The 23,269-nt window shown below is 41.4% G+C and overlaps 1 protein-coding gene across 1 annotated transcript in view; it reads left to right on the top strand.

Annotated features, from left to right (window-relative positions):
* The first annotated feature begins 8,655 nt into the window (after positions 1–8,655).
* The window catches only part of MAMDC4 (MAM domain containing 4), a 498,376-nt gene continuing 483,762 nt past the window's right edge, over positions 8,656–23,269 (top strand). Inside the window, exons 1-3 of the mRNA XM_069609267.1 lie at positions 8,656–8,659; positions 8,747–8,845; positions 15,731–15,904. Coding sequence (XP_069465368.1) covers positions 8,656–8,659; positions 8,747–8,845; positions 15,731–15,904 — 277 coding nt within the window. The remainder of the gene's footprint in view (positions 8,660–8,746; positions 8,846–15,730; positions 15,905–23,269) is intronic.

The raw sequence follows: 23,269 nt of genomic DNA, 5'->3' as shown, positions 1-23,269 counted from the left end.
TAAAAAATCCATAGTTCTCTGATTGTTCCCAAACAGGGAGGGATACAGTCAAGGTAAGCCAACACAGCCATATGCACTCAACATGTCAAGACACAATATAGAATTGTGTACAGGGGTGGCACTATACATCAGCAAGTTTAAATCACTGCTCTAAGTCCCAAAGCGACTGGAAGATTTGTGAGATGAGGGGAACACACCTGCATGGATTGTGCAGTTGCCCACATCTGGAAAGCCTTGGGCTGGAGGGGAGATCAAATGTAAAGGAGATGGTGCAGTTACTCATTTGTCCCCCAATGGCACAGTCCACACCTTACTGCAGGTGCCACATGAGCAAGAATTTCCAATCTCATCATCAACGTGCCATATCCATTGAGGCTAAAGAGTTTGCATTTGTTTGATATGATTCAACTTTATGAACATAGCACATCTTAAATAAAATTAATTTTGTTACATGTGTGGATAGAGGGGCCGGGGAATAGGGGATTCTAGGGAAAGAACAGCTGTATTTAATGATAGATCTGATTGATATGTATTGTTATGTACAAATCAATAAAAAAGAAAGGCAAATGAAAGAGGAGCAAATGAAAATAAGAATAAAAGAATCAAGAAAAGAACAAGCAAAATGAAGAGAAAGAGCAAGAAATAATGTGAGAATATAGCAAAAGAAACGCTGAACGAATTAGCTAGAGAAAACTGAAGATAGAAAGGTTGAAGGAAATAAAATAAGGAGTGAGTGAAAAAAGAGCATGAAAAAGAAAGCACTAAAGAAAAAAGAAGCAAAGGACAAAAGCTCAAAACAATGAGCAAAACCAAGAACAAAAGAGTGAAACATAAAACAAACAAGAGCGAACAAAAGAGCCAAAACAAGCATGAGCAATGAAAGAATGAAAGAAAAAGTGAAACAAAGAACAAGCACAAAAGAGCAAAACAGAAAGAGCAAACAAAGATAGAAAGCAAAAGAAAAATAGAAAGGATGAAAGATTATAAAAGAACTGCAGGAAAACTGGACATGGAATAGCTTGTGCTGTGTATCGGTTTAAAATACAAAAGCGGGAAGCCTAATAAATAGCCTAATGGTTCACGCTGTAGAAAAATAATTTCTGATTAGTTATTTAGTGTGCCTCTTTTCCTCCAGTCTCAATGGTTGCATACATGAGCCCTCTATTGTATTTTGATTGTTTAGAAAGAAAGATTAAAAAAACAAAAGAGTAAAAGAAAAAAGAAAGCTATAGAAAAAGCAAAATAAGTAAGAGAACAAAGGAATCTTAGACAAAAGAAATGATGAAGGAAAGGGTGAGCAACCATAAAAAGGAACAACGAGAAAGCAAGAACCATCAAAAGCAATGGAAATAGGAAGAGGTTCATCATATCAGTGTGAAATTCCATTATATATGTATATACCAGCAAAAAGTACCCATACTCCACACGAGTTCTGTAGACAGACATGATAATACTCTCATCAATTTTTGAAAATCAATGATCCTGTAGGTTGCTGTTTCCAGTCACTTTTCTCTTGATGTTCTTTGCATTATGAAGTAAACTGCACTGAGAATGGGCATGTGTGGCTGGCTGACATAGAGGGGAGATGAGAGTTGGCGTGCTGCAGTATACTGGGACCTTCTGTGCGCTCTGCCCACCTGTCGCCTCACCCTTGCATGGTGCATTGCAGTACAAATATCTCAGAAACAGTTCATCCTAGTGCCTTAAAACAGGGTTTTTGAGGTGCCGTAGGGACATACGAGTTTTGGTCCCTACATGGAGACGCTTAAAATGAACTTTGTCCAGTCCTTCAACGACCACGTTGATGTTTCACTGATTTCAGGAAACTGTCTCATGTGTGAAGGGGCTGAAATCCAGGGAAAGGGATGGGGTGTCCAAATGTCACGTAGCCAGTAATGTCCAGAGGGTCCTTAACAGGTAAATATGCATAATGTGGTGCAGATTGGTGGAATGCAACAGTGTGGAATTGTGTAAGGAACAAACTAATCGATTTTCTGATTTAACTATATAGAGATTACTGGCACTGCATTGGGCATTTATGGTTTGTATCAAATGTTTTAAGTCTTGTTTATTTTGTCTTTGTATTTTATGTTAATGCCTTGAAACCGGTTGCCTGGTTATACGTTTGCACTTAATAAATATATTATCTATCGACCTATTTGGTAACTGTGTCATCTTTAGTTCTAAGATATCACTGCACGTGAGAGGTGAATAATGTGTTTTTTGCAGTCAAACTTAGTATCGATACTTTGTGAGCACTCATGGCAGGCACTCATTTATGTTTTGAAAACAAAACAATGTGGGAAAGATAAACTGTAAAATGCCTACCCACAAAAAAAACTTGTAGGGCTACTTTTTGGAACTTATTAAGATATTTTTACAATTCTGTTAGTGTTCTCCTAGCTGCTACTAATGATCACTTGATGTTTTAACACAAAGTAATGTATGGGCATATAATCAGAATAAGGAATTTTGGACTGGTTTTCACACTCATGTATGTGTTTCTAGAACAGTATTCGTAGAGCATTTTGACAAAAATTCAACTTCAAACATAAATGTTGAAAATCTTACCTTGGTATAAATAAAAACTTCACAATTAACCAAAAAAGGTGATGTGATCTTTCAAGACTTATCTGTCGGGCCTACTCAAAGAATCATTGTGACTAATACACAACATTGCAGAGATGGCGGGGCAGAGCCAGCTCCAGCCTGGTTAGAGCCAAATTCCTGGCTCTGGCGCACAGCTCGATTGCCTTTGTGAAAGAAGAGCACAACTGGAGCCAAGCATTGCCTCAACATCTGTTGAATTCACATTAAAGTCACACTGCCCCCCAATGACAGTTAAACAAACTGAGTGCAATCATCTACTTGCAAGTAGTACTTCGTTTATTTCTTGCCAGGAATTGCTTGTTGGTTCAAAACTAAAGGTGCAATGGGAGTATGTGTAGTGTGAAATCTCTAAAATTACAAAATGTACAATCAGAAAACCTGGCTTCCACACTTCACCATCTGTGAAATATTGGGCAAATCACTTTGCCACAATTGGGAATCTGTTAAATGTGCACTTCACAAATATTACACATTCATAGTGTATTAGACTACAACGTTTGCTCCGAAAATAAGAACAATATTGATAATTTATTTTGTCCATACCACAGGCTGAATTATCCCTCAACTTGCTCATTGTTCTGTCACTTATGAGCCATGTTTCTCTCTTAACAGAAAAGTCAAATAGAGGATGTACTACACTGTTTGGTGGGCAAAAAGGTTTCCCTGGGCATTTTCCTTTTCCGTGTAAGGAGCCCTCCCGGACCTTTTCTTTTACTCTGCCTGGGCTATGCGCACTGGCCATAGTGGCTCCACGCACTGCCCAGTTTGTGTCTGAGGCAGTGAGAGGTCACACTGGCCTTGGCTAAAGGGGATGTTTGACTAGACATGAGGTTACCCATCTGCCACACAGCTCTTTAGTTTTTGTCCTCAATCCCCCATCATTCAGGACATAAGGATTGGTGCTGCCTGTTGCTCCAACTTGTACCTGCCAAAAGACTGGGGATAGATTTCCTACGGTTTAAGTTGTGCACAATAACCTGCTGCAAGTGTGTGTGAAACCATGATTACAAGTAGTTGACCTTTTCACATAGTTTTGTTGTTGTGTGTGTAAACCTTGAACTCACTGTTGCAAAACACAAGGGATTGTTTAGGCTGTCTGAGGGGTCAGAAATGTGAGGCGGACACAAAAGTACAGTTTTGTCATATTTTTCCATTTTATTAAACAGGGTGAGATAAACTCCTAGCTTTCCATATCCTAACGAGAAGGTCCCTATCTGATAAACTAAACTAAAGAAGGATAGGTCTCTGACCCTCATAACGTACGCAAACAACAAAATGATATGAGGAATATTTGGCAATCTTCAATTCAACCCCCTGAGTGCAAAAGTCCAAACATATAAGTTTCAAAGAGTACTCCTTGTGACCAGGGTGGTGTTCCCTTCCCCTGGCTCAATACAGGAACACTCATAGAACAGCTCTGATTCAACAAAGTTCCTTTTAGTCCAACACAAAAGTTCCCTTTCTCCCAATAGGACTTTCCCTTGGGTAAAGTAAATGTCTCTTCATAAACACTTGTTTCCCAAAAAAGAAATCACTTATTATTCTTCACAATTTCCTTCTCGATAAGCCAAATGTCTTTCCTATAAAACTCTTGTTCCACTTTCAAGCAATTGATATCGTCCACGATATCCTTCTTGTCAAGACCAATGCCTCTCTCCACAAACAGCAGTTTATGATTTAAGGAAAGTGTTCTCTTCAAGATGTTGAACAATTATCAACATATCACATTTCTTGTTCCAAATGAATACCTTTGTCAGGATAGCAAATAACCTATTCTTATAAAGCACCAGTTTATAAAAGATTGCAAACAAATTCTTCTTCTGACTACTTTTTTCAGGATAGCAAGCAACTTCTTCTTATAAAACAACAGTGTATAAAGAAATGATAATTATGGTTATACTTTTTTTCTACCACACCTTTTTGTCACAAATTTAGTATTCCAAATCATCGTCTTCTTTCTGGTCCATTCGCCTGCCAGGACTAACTTTTATTGGTCCCTTTCCTGGTTTACTCACCTGCCAGGATCAAAACTCCTACAACTACAATTGTTAACAGTGGCAATACTTGTCGCAAGACGCTCCACACAGGCATCCCATGCCAGAAGAGCTGAGCAATGCTGCCTCCTTTTATAGTCTTTTGACTCTTGTCAATATGGGTTGCAACTTTCCCCCAATGGTATCCCACCAACGAGGAATGACACCCTTGTTGCTTCTTAACTGCTTCTCTAGCCTCTTGGCTTGTGAGAAATGCGGGTTGTAGGTTTTCCCTAATAAGTGTCCCACAAAAGAGGAATTACGCCCTTGTTTCTCATGTGCTGTTTCTGTACAGCCTCTTGCTGTGGGTAATATGGGTTTTAGGTTCCCCTAATTGGTGTCCCACAAAAGAGGAATTACGCCCTTGTAGCTTATATGCTGCTTCTGTACAGCTTATTGGCTACGTGGGTTATATGTTTCCTCTACCTGGTATCCTGTACAAGAGGACATTTTTAAGCCTTGCAGTTGTGTTACTTTCTTTCGTTTCATATTCAAAATTATCTGTTATTATTAGACAGTCTTTTCGGAGCACCCCAGGGTCACCTCTGGCTTTAGGCCAACTCACCAGATTGACTCGGCTTCTACGCTTCATGATTGCTGGAGGTTGAAGGGCCTCCCGTGGTCTGCCCGCTATCCTGACGAGGTCCGCTCAACTCTGGGGGATTGCTTCTTCTGCCTCTGAAGCACTGGTAGCTCTGGTGCTTCACTACTTCACCTCGCACTCTGCAGAGTTGTCACTCTGAATGGGAGCACGTCTCCACTTCAGCCTGCTTCCCTCTTCTGATGCTGTGTCCCGCTGCAAACAGTCTGCACAGTCATCCGGCTGCCCCTTTTGCATCAGCTGGGCTCCCCGCTGCCCTCACGGAGATCTCTGCACTCCGGTCTGCTTCAGCTGTGCTGTTTTCACCTTCTCTCAGCTGTGTTTCATTTCTCCATTTAAATGCCCCGCTCAGGTGTTTTCCTTTGCAGCAACTAGACCGCTCATTCAGGTTAGTTGCTCCTTGGATCCTTACTAACTCTGAGCCCCTCTTCCTCTTCCCAGTACTACAGGCATTCTGGACCTTGAAGTCCTTAGAGATGTTGACTCTTTCGTACTTATTTAATTCAGATGGTTTTGAAAACTGAGATTGGTCTGAGTTAGGGAATGGAAAAAAGGTTAGTGTTCTATCATTGGGTTAGGACCTCTATCTGAGGTAGTCTTATGATAATGAGAGTGTGTTGTAGTTAAGTCCTGAACTCCCAATGTGCACATGTAAGTATGATTATTTGACTTGTCATAACATTTTCTCTGGGTAGTTTCATGGGAGGAAATTGAACAATGTTAACATGCCATTAGTTATCTGAGAATTATAAGATTCTCATCTTCAGTAAAGGATGAATATTGCGTGTCTCCTGAAGGAGTCACCATTTCCCCCTGACAGCCATCTCCTCCTATGTGATCCTCCCTTCTGATACCGCCCCAGGGTTAGGATCAGGTAGCGGCTGCCTTCCCATGGCCACATGGGAGGAGATCCTATGCTGAGGGCCAGTGATGACTCTGCAGGATTCATCACAGCTGGCATTACTTTGCATTCTGGTACATGTAGTGTTCCATTCAGGGTGGCGAAAATAAAGCTGTAATGACTGTATGTATGTAACATATGGTTTTACATATTTATCAGGTTGGTCTATGTTATGGTTTGTGTAATTGTAAGTCATCGTTATGAAACAGAGCATTATATTAGCTCTGTAAAACTGTACATTAACACATTTATATCAGCTAGAGATAAGAAAATATGATGTTAAGGGTCTAAAGTGCAGATTCAGATCAAATAACATCTCACAGAAAGTTTGTGATCATGAACAAATCACTTGGTATCACTGTACCATATCTTCCGAAATTGAGATGGCAGGTATAGGCTTCCTGTCACTGGCGCAGGGAGGAAGGACATCAGGGATGCGTTGTGTGGTGGGGGTGGAGGGAGGAGGATGCCAGTTATCGGAGCTAAGGAGAAATGATGATGACAGGGATGGGATTTACATTTGAGGGTTATCAGGCAGACTGCAAGGTATGTAACCTTTGCTGACTCGGCTCGCATGTGTCTCTTAGCAGTAAGCCCGGCCCTACGACTCGACTCAGGCTCGGTCCTACCCATGAGTCCTTTGGCTGCCCCACATCTACTGTAAAGCTAGCAACTCTTTACACTCATGCAGCTATGTTGCAATCCCTGAAAGCTCAAAGCATTTCACGGAAAGCACACATTATAACAATACCAGAGATTTGGGCCAGCGGAAGTAAACGAAATTCATGTGTTCATAAACTGCAGAAAACTACTAGGGTTCAGCATCGCCTCTAGACAAACATTGTACTATGCCCAGCGAAAAGCCAAATATTATTAAAATATTATTAAAATGTTATGCTTACTGCTCCCATAATGGGAAGCAGTAAGTATAACATTTTAGGCTATTTTTGCATAGATTGTGATAAGCCCGATTTAATCATTTAATCATATTTCGCTTTTCCCTTGGCATGTTTGTCTAGAGGAGATACTGACCCCATATTTTTTTTCATATGATGTTGGCCGTGGGGTTATGATATCAAGACATGTGATTGCAGCTGAATCACCGATGGCTTCAGATTGACTACAGGAACTGTCCATCTGAACACAAGAGTAAACCAAAAAGTAGGGAGTGATCAAAAAGTCAAGGGAACATAGATTTTTGACAAAGAGACAAACACAAGGATAAGAAATTCCAGAAGCGAAAGCTGCGCTGGTTTGTTGCTTTTATTGCTGTAGAAGTGATCAGAAGATCCCGAAAGCTTGCCAATACATGATCTTGGTAGCCTAAATAAGTTATACACATGTTTAAATCAATCCTGTTTGCCAGCGCTGTAGACATGCTTGAGTCTGATCTCCCCATAAGAGGACCATTTCTTCAGATGGGGTCTTTGTATTTTGGCCCTTCTAACTGGATTGACCGATATGGGGACCGATTTCACCTGATCCTCATTTAAAAGTGGCAGACTCCTGTAAAATAATATTGACATAGTTTGCTATATTGTGGTTGTCAAAACAAATTCATCTCCCTGAAATCCCCAAAAATTAAAGGTTAGGTTTTTTTTGTTTTTGAAGGATTGTTTGGAATAACTCACCTCACCCTATTGTTAATTGTCAGTGGGCTGCCTTCTAAACCACACTCACCTCCTTCCCCCCTTTCCTGCCCTTATTCCCTCCCCCAAACTCCACTCCCCTTTATTCCACCTCCTCTTTCAACCCTCTCCGTGCCACCAACTCTGCCCATGTTTACCTGCCACCTGCCCCCACCTCACCCTGTTCTCACTTGTCCCCCTGAATTCCCCCTCGTACTGATTTACTTTCCTGTCTCTATTCCCTCATCCTGAACTCCACTGTACTGCCACCCCTTTATTACACCTCCTCCCACCCCTCTTCCTGCTCCCATCTTATTCCTGTGTTTGCCTGCCACCGCGGCTTCCTGCCCCCAAGATAATCTTCCCTGGTTCACCCCATCAGAAACTGGTCGATCCGTCTGACAGGTCGACAATCTTTATCAATCGACCAGTCAAACCTGACGACCAGTTAATGACGACCAGATTGACTCATTGTCCAATCAGGAGTCAGTCAAGGGACCCAGAGCCCTTCTGATGCTTCATTTATTCAGAGGGCAATGTTATACACACAGGAAACACACACACAAACCCACATATAGACATATTCTCCCCCCTGTGCACCTCTGGCTCCCTGTGTTCGTAGCATCTCTTCCACGCTTCTCCTCCCCCCATCTTCCCCTTTCACGTTTTATTTTCTCCAGTAGCCGAACCCCTGGATGCCCCTGACAGGAGCACAATATGCCGCTTCACGGACAAGTTGACGTGCTCTGAAAAAACTATGGTGGAGATTCGGCGCAGTTTTAGAAAATAAAATACCATAACATATGGGCAATGACTGAGTAAACCAAATACTATTGTGATTTCAAATATTGAACAAAATCAGTCTGCGCCATGTGCCTCTAAATGTGTGAGGTTATGCACAAACTGCAAAGTTGTGTCGCAGGATGGCCGCCGATCTCCTCTGATGACCTCTTTTGTCTCCTTTTTATTCTAGCTCAGCAGGTTACGTCCAGCAGTGGCTGCCTCTTTGGCCCAGATAAAGAGTGTAACTTTGTGTGTGACTGCTGGGATTGCTCGGATGAAAAGGCTTGTGGTGAGTCCTTACACTTTTACTCCTTACCGGCACAATGTCCTTTCGAAATTGACAATGCACAGAGTTACATAGCATGTTGTATTGCAAGCGGATTAAATATTCCTAAATCATGCAGTTTTCAAGTGAACAGCAGCAAATTATCATAATTCTGGTTCATTCTACCTTCCCTGGGAATAGGACGGCGAAAGTGTGCAGTGCACCCAACGTCCTCTTGCCCAAACACTTGGCCCTGCATGGTATTCTTTGTGGCATTGTCAGCCACACACTAGCAGTAAACATGCTAAGAGTTTGCAACATTTCTGAAACTGCATGTCAGGACACCTCCTTCTTCCTCTTTAAATCGACGCTATGCTATATCCTCACATTCCACGAGGACTCTTTCAGATTTTAAACATATTCTTTCTCCTGCTGCTACTGATATCGCAGAATCATCTTTTCTCTCAGCCTCTAAGCTGGCCTCCTATATCTCCTCTAAGGTGACACTTCTTCCATCTCCTCCTCTTCCTCTTTTAAACCTACCTTCTCTTCTTCTCCTCCTCTTTTGTGTCATGTCCAATGTTGTCCTCCTTCTAACACTGAGACTCTCTCTATTCCCTCTAATGCCTATCTGACTACTGTTCCTTCTGATACCCAGCCTCTTGTTTGGTTCCCAATATTTACCCATTTCTTCTTTCTTATCTCACTGTACTTTGAAATATTTAATTGTGCTCCTCAATCTTTCCTTCTGTTTTCAAACATGCCTCCATTCTTCCTATTCTAATAAAACCTTTGCTTGATCCCTTACTTCCATCAAACTATCGAACTCTTTCTCTACTTCCATCTGTACATCTTTCTAAACTTCTTTTATTCATTTTAGGAACTCTGTGCTTCTTTCATTATATCAATCTGGTTTTCGACCTTTTCATTCTCTTTAAACAGCTCTTCTTTCAGTCTCTAATTCTTTACTTTCTGCCCACTATTCTAAACAATCTTCATTGCTTATTCTTCATGATATATCTGCAGCATTCGATACGTCGATCTCTCTATTCGTTTGTCTATCCTCTCTCCTCTTGGTTTTAAGGGCTTAGTACTAGCTTGGTTTCACCACTCTCTCTAATTGTACTTATTCTGTCTCCTGGGCAGGAACATCCTCTTCTGTCTACCCCCTTCTATATTTCTATATAGCGTGTCCCAGTGTTCAGTTTTGGGTTCTCTCCTATTCACACTTTATGCTGTTCCTTTGGCCTCTATTATTTCTTCCTTTGACTTTACACATCTTACATTTTAAGCAGATGATATTCAGATTCTTCTATCCCTTTCTCCATTCACTAATTCCATCCATTCTTCCCTCACAGACTGTCTCCTTGCCATCCAGTCTTGGACGTCTGATCATTTTTTACATTTGAATCCATCCAAGACTGAGTTACTCTTCTTTCCTGCTTCTACTGTCCCCCACCTCTTCCTCCCCTTCCATTTGTTTTCCTCCTTTGATTCTTCCAACTTCTTCTTCTGCCCGAAACTTGGGCGTCATTTTTGATTCCATGCTCTCCTTTTCTGCTCATATTTATTTTACTGCCCATTCCTGTAATTTTCATCTTTTCACCATTTGCAAGGCCCGGCTCATTTATTTCATCTTATCTTCTCTCCTCTCTTCTGCTGTTTTAGTGTTCTTCTTGGTCTTCTAGCGTGCACCTCTTTGCGCCATCTTTAATTGTTCTATTTGTCTTCTCTTTCGTCTTTCTTTTTGTGATTCTACTACTTCCACTTTACTATCACTTTGACAGCTTTCTTTACATGTCTTTATATCAAAGTAAGTTATAACTAATGGCCATATATCGAATCTCTTATCTTGAAAACTTTCATAATGAATGCATTTTTTCAAACCCCCGTTTTCCCACCCCTAAACACCAATCCTGACCGTTTCCCCCCAAAATGTATCCCTTTACCCCACCTGTATTAACTTAGTCCAAGGTACTCCATGTTTATTAGAGACTAATGGGTCAACTGGACCATAATCTATTTATCTTCTGGGTTTATATCATTATCGACTATAATTGCATTAAAATCCCCAACTAATATAATTAGTGTTTTAGGGTCACATTCCTCAAATATACGGTCTACCGTCTGTATGTTAATTTTGTTAAATTTACCATTAGGGGGATTGTATATATTAATAATTACTATAGGTGATGACTTAATGTTTTCACAGTGCAACCAAGTCGCTAATACCAGATCGGTAGACCAATTGGTATCTTCTCCTATCCATGGATGTCGACAGGATGTTAGTAGTCCTCCCTTTGGTCTTCCCTTGGGACCTTTAGATGCTAATTTTTGGGTGGTGTTATGACCTTCAATTTCACACTTCTCGCACATCCATGTATCCTTTAAGGCTACTACCCATGTGGACTTCATTATAGTAAGAAGACCCTCTTCTGCAGTCCAATGAGAGTATCCTCTAGTGTTCCATGAAATGACAACATTATTGTCATTATGACTGTTTGCCAAAATGTGCTTTGAAGGCTGCTGGTAACCATTGCCAGGTGCCGTCTATCTCATCATTTGCAACTTGTAGCAATTCAGGGCTAATCACATTTGTCCTATTTGCAGATCTATCTGCTTTTGGGTACTCTGTACGTTTAGGTGCACCTTTTTTAATCTGAATCTTAGTTACAGGTGGTTTTGCATATTTGTTTACCTCCATAGTTGTTTCTTCACAGCTATATCCCAGTTTTGCTAACTCATTATGGTGTTGTAGTATATACTCTAATATCAAAGTATTTTCACACCAGACTCCAGTTGTTAATTTATCTGTTCTTATTAACTGATCAACTATTCGTAGATCATTAGACATTATCATTCTCAAGGGAATTTGACTGACATAACTTAATTATGTATTCCCTATTCAGTAGTATGTTATCTTCAGGATCTCCCATACTTTGAATTTGCAATTCGTGTATCTTATTCTGCTCTAAGTTGCCATGTTGTTTAGGATTTCCATTTACAGCATCACCATTCAAATTTTCAGAGCCATCCTGTGATTGGGAATTAGCAAGTGACTTTGATGTTTCATTCGGATTTTTCTGCTGTCAATGTTCTTAGTCTCTATAAGCTTTGCATCACTTATATAATTCTCATTGAATATTTTCTGTATATCAACTAATATCTTGTCCGGTATTCTCTCATTTCTTTTTTATTTTTTCTTTTGTTTTGTTACTGCCTTAGAGTTATTTCCACATTTTGATTGGGCTGAGTATGCTTGCTTTCTCATTTGTTTTCAAGATACTTCTGAATATCAGAGTTCTTATTATTTTTGTGTTTCGCTACTTTAGGAGTCTCATTAGAATTATGAATGAGCGCAACATGTCTACTATTATCTTCCTGTGGACCATTTATCTGTTTGCTATTCTTACCGGGACTCTTTATTGCAATAGTGTCTGTTGCTATCACGTCAGTCGCCACTATAATGTCATTACTCTGGATCACTCTGATACATCCATTTCTATTCTGTATCTTTTGCTCGTTAGCATACATTGCTGCCTGTGAACATTTTCTATTACGTCTTACTTTTCTTTTATTGCCATATCTATCATTTACTTCTAGTTCAAACAATTCATTTTGAGTAATCACTTCTTCTGATGTTTGATACCGTTTAGTTCGAGTGGCACTAGTGATTAAATCAGTACTTCTGTTATTTTGCCTTTCAGCATTAGTACTGCAATCTCTCATAGTTCTTCTATTTTTGTTAATATTTTTGTGCAATAAAATTGAGTGAACATCTAGCTTGCGTTCAATTTTTTTGCACTTATCAACCAAAGACGGCAATACGTTTTCTAATGCTGCAAACATATTATTTGAATTCATGCTCATCGAGCTCATGTCTAAGATTCCTTCCTGTTTATTGTTTTCGTGTATGTTAGTCCCTGCTACGGTTGCACGAGCAATACTGGGTGAGTTCTCAACCAACAGCCATCTATTCCTCTCAACCAATTGTCCAGTAATAGAATATACTTCCATTCTCACATTCTTCACCTCTCTCAAATCATTTTCACTTTCATTCATAGCTTCATCCTCTATCGCACTAGCATTCCCAATATTATTCAGGAATATTGTTTTTCCATTAATTTCCTCTCCCAGAAATTCTTCTTCAACTTGCAATGCAAGTTATTCATCTTGCATGTCGATGCTTGGATTCACTGCAGTCAGTTTCAGTCACTATTGTACTAACTCATTAAGCATGGGAGTGTTTGGATTAGTTAATTCCTCTTGGTTCTCCAGCATTTGTGTAATCAATTTAGAGCCTACACACGGCAATGCTGTAATTAATTCAGCTTGCAACTCATTCAATGCAACTTCTTCTTCTATTCTACTCATTTTTAATTTGAAACCACTTTCTATATTTTCTTTTTTGGAAAAGAAGTTAGCCACTTTAGACATTTTAGATTCGTTAAGCAGACCCTGCTTATGAATTATTTTTCGTGCGCATGCACGGCTTGTACGTGTTACCCTGCCCGCACTTACTTCATTAATAGAGTCCGTATTACATTCATTGGTTTCAACTGATGGTGCCATTTTTGCTTTCGACCTCTACACCTTTACAAACTCTGGAATTTCGCTTAATTTTGTAAGCACACACGTCTGTGCAAAAGTGCTCATTCAATATCATTCAGTGTCTCAACAATAAAGTATAGCACCAACTATTACTCACAGCCTCTAACACCAGCTTAACTTCCTGTTTACACAGAATTGTTAAAGTCTCGTATAAATAAGTGTACTACTCATAAAATAGCTTCTTTGTAGGCACGAGGGATTGATTATAAAAGACTAACCTTTGGGTACACTACTCAGAATATCAATCATACTGTAGCTTAGCTGCCGTTGCACCGCGAATAGCGAACAGCTACTTTGGAGCTACTTTGAGGAACGTGCGCGCAGGAGCGCACGCTTCCTGGGTTATGTGGTTTTTCAAAACAGGAGGGAGGAGTCACAAACACTATACCTAAAAGCATAAATAAAAATAACAATAATGTCCGCTCCTTGGCTCCTTTAATGTCCGTGTTCTTAATATAGATAAGTCCTTAATCGTAGAAGATCAGTGCCGCTCCATTTGCATCGTGATAAAACAAATGTTCCAAATGGGTCTTTTCAGCCGCAGCGTCCTCCACCAGCAAACTACAGCGAACAGCTACTATGGAGCTACTTTCAGGAGCGCGCGAGCAGGAGCGTGCGCTTCCTTCGTTATGTGGTTTTTCAAAACAGGAGGGAGGAGTCACAAACACTATACCGAAAAGCATAAATAAAAATAACATTAATGTCCACTCTCTAGCTCCTTTAATGTCAGTGTTCTTAATATAGAGAAGTCCTTAATGGTAGAAGATCCGTACCACTCTATCTGCAGCGTGAAAAAACAAACTTTCCAAATGGGTCTTTTCAGCCGCAGCATCCTCCACCAGCGGACTACAGCGAGCAGCTACTTTGGAGCTACTTATATATCAACAAAGCAAATACACTACATGAATCACAAACTTCAACAACTTGAGTTCAAAATACCCATCACCTCACCAAAATAAGTGACTTAGTGACATAACCTAAAATCATATATCTAGTTGCCAATTGCCAGTTATCAAAAATATTGTGCAGCATGAAGACCCATGTGCTGCTGCTTCTTCTACCCCAGCCTGTCTCCCTTCATTTGATCGAGAACATTCCTCAGGGGGAGTTCTGTCTGTTGACTCTTTAGACACATCTACAGATTGGTGTCCATATCCTGCTGCGTTTGCTAGTGGCAAGGTGTCATGACACATCTGTAACACACATAGTTAGGTGGAATTAGCTGTGGAAAATTAGCTTGGCTGCAGATGAATTAATGTACCATTCAATGGATGCCTAATAAGTGTGTATATTTCACTTGAATAAGCTTGCGATGCTGCTGGACCAGAGCGTATCTCATTGTTCGATGTGCCTGCGAACAATCCAAAATGAAAGGATATAAATATCTCCTCTATCAAAGTTTTAACCAGAGAACACCCCTCTAAACCAACATGTGTATCCAGAAAATGCACTTCCGCTCACCTGTAGATATATTCAGCAGTAGTACACGACTGGTGTTCAAAAAGCCTTTTTTACTGAAATTTACATTTGGAGATGCAAAATGCTTATCAAAGGAGCAAGTCTTTATGTTCAAGTTGCAAGTCTTATTAGGACACCTTATTTTCCACCTGCGACAACATTTTATGGGTTGCATGGATTTAAAACAATTTGTGATTATTTTTTTTTTTTTAACACAGGTTGGCTTGACAATTCTTTAACGTTTTTCGAAAGAATGCAGTGGTATTTATGAACAACATCCATTGGCGATATATTGATCATACATGACATATTAGACCAGTATCACTGCCTAGCCACTCATTATGGTCAATTTCATTGTATTGTGAGCCCTTTGATCCTATGCAATTGAACCCGTCCAATGATCAGCCTAAAACCCCATTGCACAATACCTTTTTGAGAAGATCCTTATCTTCTTTAGCCCAATCGCGATGACTTGCTTTCCTTCCAAGAACAGGTAAGTATCCCCAGAAACTAAGACATCCTTTGCCTCTTCAAATCCTGGCCAAATCCTGGCCAGGTATCGGTTCCCATAGTGCCGGGTCTGTCTGTGGCTCCGTGGACTATTGCATCCGCTACAGGGGCCTGTGTCTGGCCTCATGGTCACAGGTTGGAATCCTGCCAGGTCCACTCAGCCCCTCATCCTTCCGAGGTCGATACAATTAGTACCATTGAGTATTAAACATCTGTTATCTGTCAATACCGCCAAGATGCCCCTCTGGGGGTGAATGTGTGCTCTACAAATACACCTGCTATGTTATAATTGGAGACCTTGAGCCTTCCCTCTGTTTTTTGCTATTTCAGGTTATCGCAGAGAGTCTAATTCCGCTAGTGTTTCCTTCACCTGTGACTTTGAAGTAGACACTTGCGGCTGGCGGGATGTGAGTCTCTCCGCATACAGATGGATTCGAGACCGAGGAGGCATATCCATGTATGGGACTGGCCCTGTTGCCGATCACACCTCTGGAACCACCTTTGGTAAGCCTTTTAAACAACCCCCACTTTTCAGACCACTGACATAAGTGCACTGAAGGAATAAATGGAAAGAAATATTTGTATACTTTGGCATGGAACCATATATTCTCAGAAAAACGATGACAAATAAAACACAAACAAGCCCTGGCATATCATATTCTGATCTAGTGCCTTTTCTGCATGTCTCTCTCCCTCCTCGCTCTCTATCTCACACTTGCTCTCATCTCTTTTGCTCCCCTGTCTCTCTCCTTGCCCCCCTCTCTCTCTTTAGTTCTCCCTCTTTCTCTCTCCCCCTCTCTCCTTATTTCTCTCTCTCTCCCACCCTACCCCTGTCCCTCCCTCTCTCTTTCTCTCTCTACCCCTCTAGTTATGTTGCTCCATAACTCCCTCTTTCTATCTCACTCTTTGTCTTTTTCTATGCGCAGTGTCGATGAGTGCAGTGTGGGTGAGAGTCATGTTGTCAAGTGCATGCTTCGCTACAGCTACCCTAGCCTTTGTAGACAGTTGCACAGCCAGAGAAAAAGCAGATCTCTTGGGGCTTGGTTGGGGATTGTGAGGGGAGGGGAGACTGGGGGGGAGGGGGGCCTATCACATCATTGAGATTTCGGAAGGGCATTATTTAGCATTATTTATTTGCACTAATATTGAAAACTGCCTATTTGTTTAATTTGACAGTGTTTATTATTAATGATCGTTCCATTGGAGTCTTAACAAGAATGTTACTCTTAGCGCATTATCAAAGCCTAGACTAACCATGTCAATGATTTTCTGATAGAAGCTTATCAGGCTTTCAGTCAGAGAACCAAAGCAAAATGTGTGATTGCACATTTCCTGACCAGATTCCAAGGAATTTCCATACCGAGCATATATATATATATACATATGTATGCATATATATGGTCGGTATGAAAAAGTAAGTAAATGTGTGAGAAAAAAATAAATGGTGTAAAAAGGTTGGAAGTAAAAGAGAGGGTCATGGGTAGGAGCAACAGAATGTAAGTGGTGTAAACCCCTTTATCCCCAATTAAGACAAAACATTTTTTTAAAGTTGCTGAAAAGGGAAAGTCTAGCCTTTTGCTAATTTTTCAGGGAGTTCCCATTTCAGACCTACAACTATGTTATCGTTCCAAGAGAGACAGTCTTGTACGCTCATATTGTAATCTTTAGAAGTACACCTTTGAGAAAGTGGAAGTGTAAAAACAGCACCACGGTGGGGGTCCATCCTGCTTCGTATAAATTCAAAGAGCATTTTGGGAACATGAGAAGGACCAAAGAATCCTGTATTTGACTAGTATGTATTGTATTGAGCTGTATGCTTAAATCACTAAGTACATAATACATACTGGACTTGGTGCTCATTTCATTTTTCACAACACTTACACTAATATTCACATTTTTTTAACATTGAATGAAGCATACATAACGATTCAGGCAGCAGCAGAATTTGGATGTGAATGCAAAATGGACATCAATTACTACATTCGTGTCTTGAAAGTTTTAGCCTCGTCTCAGGGTAATAAAGGCTGTCGACATGCTCCATTTGCAATGCACATACATCCTAAGAGAATTATAAATTGGATGTATATACAGTTTGCTAAAACATGAAAAGAAAGCTTAACACAGATGCGAATGCACCATTTCATACAGAGTTTGAGTTTGCTTCGCTATTGTATGTGATTGTTGTTGTTTACATCTTTCTATCAGAATAGGAAATAATGCACCAAAGAGGGTGATATGTCTGTCTCTTTGCTGGTGCATGCATTAAAGCGCTGGGCACCGATTATAAGGGCATCATGGGAGGTGTCTTTGGGATCTTCTTTACACTGTATGGCTGAGAGAATGATTAAGATAATGTACGCAGCACCACTCACAGCCTAACCATCTCTTGACACTTTTCATCCAGCGGCATAAAGCCAGTTGGAACTTATGTGGAGAAGAGGAAGGATGTGGGCACTTGCCGTATATTGATATGAGACTGTTCACCTCTCAACGTGTTAGGGAGGGTATTCCAAAGAGTCTGACCACGCTAATTTACCATTCGAAATGGTGGGCAAAAAGAAGGTTGACTCAAAAGGAATGTAAGGATGTTGAATGTTGGTAGGGAAGAATAAGGCTGATTAGATTGGAGATAAGATTTTGGTAATAACCTTTGTGCAACCATGGGAAGCCAGTGCAGAGACCACCTGTCAGAGGTGACATGATCCTTTTTTTTCGGATGGAGGCAGAGCAAATGGCTGGCTTCTGAACATGATGGAATAAGATGATGGGTTTTTAGGGGGTTCTTGTAGTTTGAGAGTTTGTATAGTTTACACGCAAGTTGGCCAAAGGTCCTACTTCAAACCGAAAGAACTTACTTACCCCTTTTCACTTCAAACAACAAAAACAGCTCCTGCAGGGTTCCACATGGATCCAGCCTCTCCCCCTACTCTTCAACGTCTACATGTCCCCTTGATGAAAATCATTTGAACCAACGGACTGACCGCCTACAACTATACAGACAACACACAACTGATTGTGAAGAGAACCACAACCCAAGAACCAAACAATACCCTCAACAATTGTCTTACAGACATCTACATCTAGTTGAAAACAAACAACCTCAAATTGAACCCGGATGAAACAGAAACAATGGTCTCATGCCCAGAAGGCAACATAACCAACCCACAACTGGACTGGCTGCCAGGCATGGGAGCCGAGCCGGAAGCTTCAAATGTGATAAATAACCTAGGAGTGCTCATGGTCAACGGACTATCCCTGGAACCACAAGTCAACGCTATGACAAAGAAGTGCTTCTATCTCCTGAGACTCCTCCGGGGGATGCCCCCATACCTCTCTTTTCCACATAGAACCCTTACAATCACATCCCTGATATTAGGAAGAATCGACTATGCAAACAGTCTCTACCTAGAAATGCCTGAAAGGCTCAGCAAAAAACGTCAAAGCTTCCAGAAAACAGCAGCAAGGATACTCTGGAGATTAAACAGTAGAGACCACAGCACAGCAGCTCTGAGAAGCCTACAAAAAATGCATTATTATTATTTTTATTATTATTATTATTATTATTATTATTATTATTGTATTTATTGAGTGCTGACCTAGCTTCGTGAAACAATGGAGCACTTTGCAGAGGTATACAATAATACAGATACATAATGGAGTGCTTTTCAGAGGTATACAAAGTACAGATGTATATCAGAGCTCTTTTCAGAGGTAATAACAGAACAGATATATAGTGTGGGGTAGGATACAGAGGGGCACAGCTGTACCATGTGGCAGGGAGGAGATGGGTGGGCAGCGTCTAGCGAGTCAGGTGGCGCAAGGGGTGATATGATGGCCTAGGTGTTGAGGTAGAGAGATTCCATGAAGAGGTGGGTCTTGAGTTCTTTTCTGAATTGTAGGAGTATGGGGACGAGTCTGATGCTGACAGGGAGGAGGTTCCATAGCCTTGGGGTGCAGGCAGAGAAGGCTTGTTTTCTGGTTCTTTCATTTTTGCAGCAGCGAATTTCAAGTCTGCATGTGTCCTGGCTTCTGGTGGAGTGTTGTCTGCCGAAGATGCTGAGTTGCTCTGCAAGGTAGCTGGGTGACTTGAGGGCGACTGCCTTATAGATGATGCAGCAGGATTTGATGGTGATTTGTGCATGCAGTGGGAGCCAGTGAAGGTCGAAGAGGGCCAGGGCATTACATTCAAGGCCCTCTGCATTGGCCATACATCCTTATACAGACAATGAGCCGAATTCCTCCAGGCTAAGATCAGCCACTTCCAACCAAGAATAGACTGAAGATCAAGCTACGACCTCCAAATAGAGACAAGAAAATACGAAAGAGGAAATTCTGAGAAACTGCATTCTCATGCTTTATTGATAACCTATGGAACACAATGCTGAAGGAAATTAGAACCACAGAAGACCACCTCACCTTCAGAAAATGACAAAAGAAAATGGTTATTCAACTGCCAATGACCAGCACAAAGGGACAATAGCAGCAAAAGCAAAGAGTACCGAAAGAAATGCGCAAAGGGAAAATAGCACAGAAAAGGGACAATGGCAGAGAAATCAAGGAGGACCAAAATGCCCCACCGCCCTCCACTCCGCCTTCCCAGTCATGCGCCGCAGCTAGAGAGATAGACGAAAAGAAGCCATGCCTCACATTAGACAGATCTGTGAAAGGCACCCCACGTGCAACATCTAGAAATTCTGGAAAGATCAGCCATGTAACGCATTAAATTTAAGCAAGTAGACTAACCATGCTTCACACCACATAGTTAGGGTAGTTCAGTCACGCATCACTTCCTGAAGGTTTGTGAAGACCAGCCAAGCACAATTATACCGAATAATTCTTGTCGAGCAACTACAGACCTATTGGGTGAAACCAATCTATTGCACTCAGAGGAATCAGTGGGGGAAGGTACCCCCTGGAGCTTAGGGAGGTGGCGTAGATAGCCAGCGGACCTCAGCCAGGCAGGTTGGAGGGTACCACTGAGCGGCAATCAGATAAGCACTAAGGATATACTTTGGAGGTACTGTCGAGATTAAAGGAGAGTTCCGGGACTTTTTTTTTATTGTCCCTACGGGTCGGCCATGTGTTTGTAAGCATAAATCGGTAGATCGTAGGAAACTTTCCTATGGACCTTACCCGACTTTTCGCCCCTTATCGCACTCGAAATCAGCCTCCATTTTGTGATAATCCTATCATTCCGCCGCATCGACCTGGCTCACCTGCCTTTGCGGCACTAAATCAAATCCCCCGCCCCTGAAACAGACTTTATCAAAACATTCATATTCCCCGCCTCTATCCGTGACGTGACTGTGCTGCGTAGGCAAACGCGCCCAGGCGTCTTCTACGCGACTCCACACAGACCCCGGAAATCAACACAGATCAGCTCACAATACAGCGCACCACAATTCGGAATATGAAACTGTACTTTGAAATCAAACCGCAAGATTGTAAATGTGGTAAAGTACATTTATTTGACATCAAATGTTTAGAGAATATTCAGCGATTTGCATTTTTATTTGCTCATGTTCCAAAAAGTTCGTATTGAGGAACGCGATGGTCCTTTGCTGTACACAGGGTCTTAGAGCATCTCACAATACAGCACCACAATTCGGAATGTGAAACCGTGGTTTAAAAGCAAACGGCAAGATTGTACATTTGGCAAAGTACGTTTATTGGACATCAAATGTTTAGAGAATATTCAGCGATTTGCATTTTTCTTTGCTCTCGATCCAAATTAGTTCGTCTTGAGGGAAGCGATGTTCGTGTGCAGTACACAGGGTGTTGGTTTACGATAAAAATAAGCTCTTCTGTCGCACTGATAATCGCATGGCTGTTCCAACAACGAGGCGCTAGGCCACCACAATGGTAGGTATGTTGCATCTAACCGTTAGTACCGCGTAAGGGCATACTTGTACTTGGCGATCGTCCCATAAAATGGTCAGGGTGGTAACGTTGTTCACGCGGAGAAGCAACTGGCGGCTGTAGAAGCCGTCCGCCGGTGTCTGGTACTCGTGACACAGACTGTAGTGAATGATGTACCTAAAAACATAAAAAATGAAATTAGTCTCACCATCAGATCCTTATTAAAATTATTCATTTCATAGCGAGGACAGCGCTACTGGGTGTACACAAGTGTTTAAAGGCGTGGCGAGGCATGGAGGGGGGGGGGAGTGCAGGTGGAGAGTGGAAGGGCCCAGGACTGAGGTCGCAGACAGTGGACCAGTTGTAGCAGGGGAGAGGGAGAGAGAAAGCAGAAGCAAAGAGGAAGGTTTTGAGGTGCTTCAGTAAAAGCAGATGTTTCTCCTCAAGATAGTGCGCGGTAGAAAACAATATGCCACATAGAACGAACAAGTACAACTGAACCCGTCTTTAAAGCCACTGTATAGTAATGAAATTGCGGTATAAACTCATCAAAAGTTACTTACATTATATTTGCATTTTCCATTGTGTCTCTGTGTAGGGCAGACCCGAAACACCACTCCTTCTTTGCCGACGTTACTTCTTCTAATGAACGTGGCTCATCGTTTCGTTTCTGAAATTTTATTCATTATCTTTTCTTAGTCTTTCAGGATGGTCCCGGCCTGTCAAGGTCAAATCACAATAGAACCTTATATTGGGTCGTGGGCCGTTCCGCCACCCGAGCAAAACATCAAAGCAGCTGACCTTCACTTTGAGCGAGCACACATTTCTAGTTAGCTGCAGTTAGTTTTAGGGACATCTTGTCTGCGTGCCTTTTTTTTTATTGTCCCTATGGGTCGGCCATGTTTTTGCAATACGGAAACATTCTATAATTTTTGTAAAAATGATTTATATTACTGTTTGGTTTAATTGCAATGGGCCTGCAACATGAGGAGACTCGAGAGAACAGACAATCAAATTACAATCATTTAAACCGTGATGTGTATTTCTCAATGAGCTCTGCTTTAGGTGGACATGGAACAGAGGCAATGTTGGGTGGCAATGCAGTTGTCCCCTGCATAGGTTCGTTCACCACTCCATGTATGTGCCTATCGAGGACATCTACGATAAGTCTCTCAATAAACTCATATTGCATATCCTCAAACACTGGTTTGATCACCCATTGTTTACTTCTTTTAGTGAAGGCCTTATTGTAGCGAAGCGTCCCTAAAGTTCCGGTCGTCCTACTTTGTTGACGGCCAACATTATGGTTATGTGCCAAGACCGCTAAAAGAGTCCGATTTATCATGCCTTCCATGCCAAAATGCAATCTTTTGGGCCTGTACTTGAGGCACATATTGTGGAACACCTCCAAATCTCCTGTGTGGCAGAATTCCGTGAGTCCCCTCAAAGCTTTTGTTATAGTTTTATCAAATACAATCTTTTCAATGGCTTTGTGAGTGGGTGATGAAGGAATCAACCACTTCTTCTTCCGTGCCTCCTCTGTGGACAAATGGCCATGTTCACATTTGTGGAAATGCTCATTTGTCGACCATCGATGTACGTTGCTACAGTGCAACATTACTGACCGCCATTTTTCCAGTAGAATTTCCAACGACCCTTCACATGTTTTTGAGCTCCACCAAAGATGGTTGCTGATTGACTTGGACCACTGTGAAATACCTTGCAATTCTTTTTTTTTACCTGCAGCAGACAATTTTTTATTGATTGATTTTGCAAGATGCCAAACGTCAAATTGGTGATTTATATTTTTGTACTGTTCTCTCATTGTCTTGGCAATTGAAACGTGTCTGTCCGTGGCTATCAGGTCGATCACCATTCCCCGCGATTGTAGTTCTTGCAATGATGCTACAAAGCCAACTTTCTCCATGGCCACTGAGGATGTACTTTGTGACACCTGCACGACCACCGAACTCACAATTTTCTTACTTTCCATGTCCTGAAAGTGGTAGG

Source organism: Ambystoma mexicanum, chromosome 8, assembly GCF_040938575.1.
Source record: "Ambystoma mexicanum isolate Mex_15411 chromosome 8, UKY_AmexF1_1, whole genome shotgun sequence".
Lineage (NCBI taxonomy): Eukaryota > Metazoa > Chordata > Amphibia > Caudata > Ambystomatidae > Ambystoma > Ambystoma mexicanum.
The sequence above is the reverse complement of the archived record's forward strand: the minus strand, read 5'-3'. Positions and strand labels throughout refer to the sequence as shown.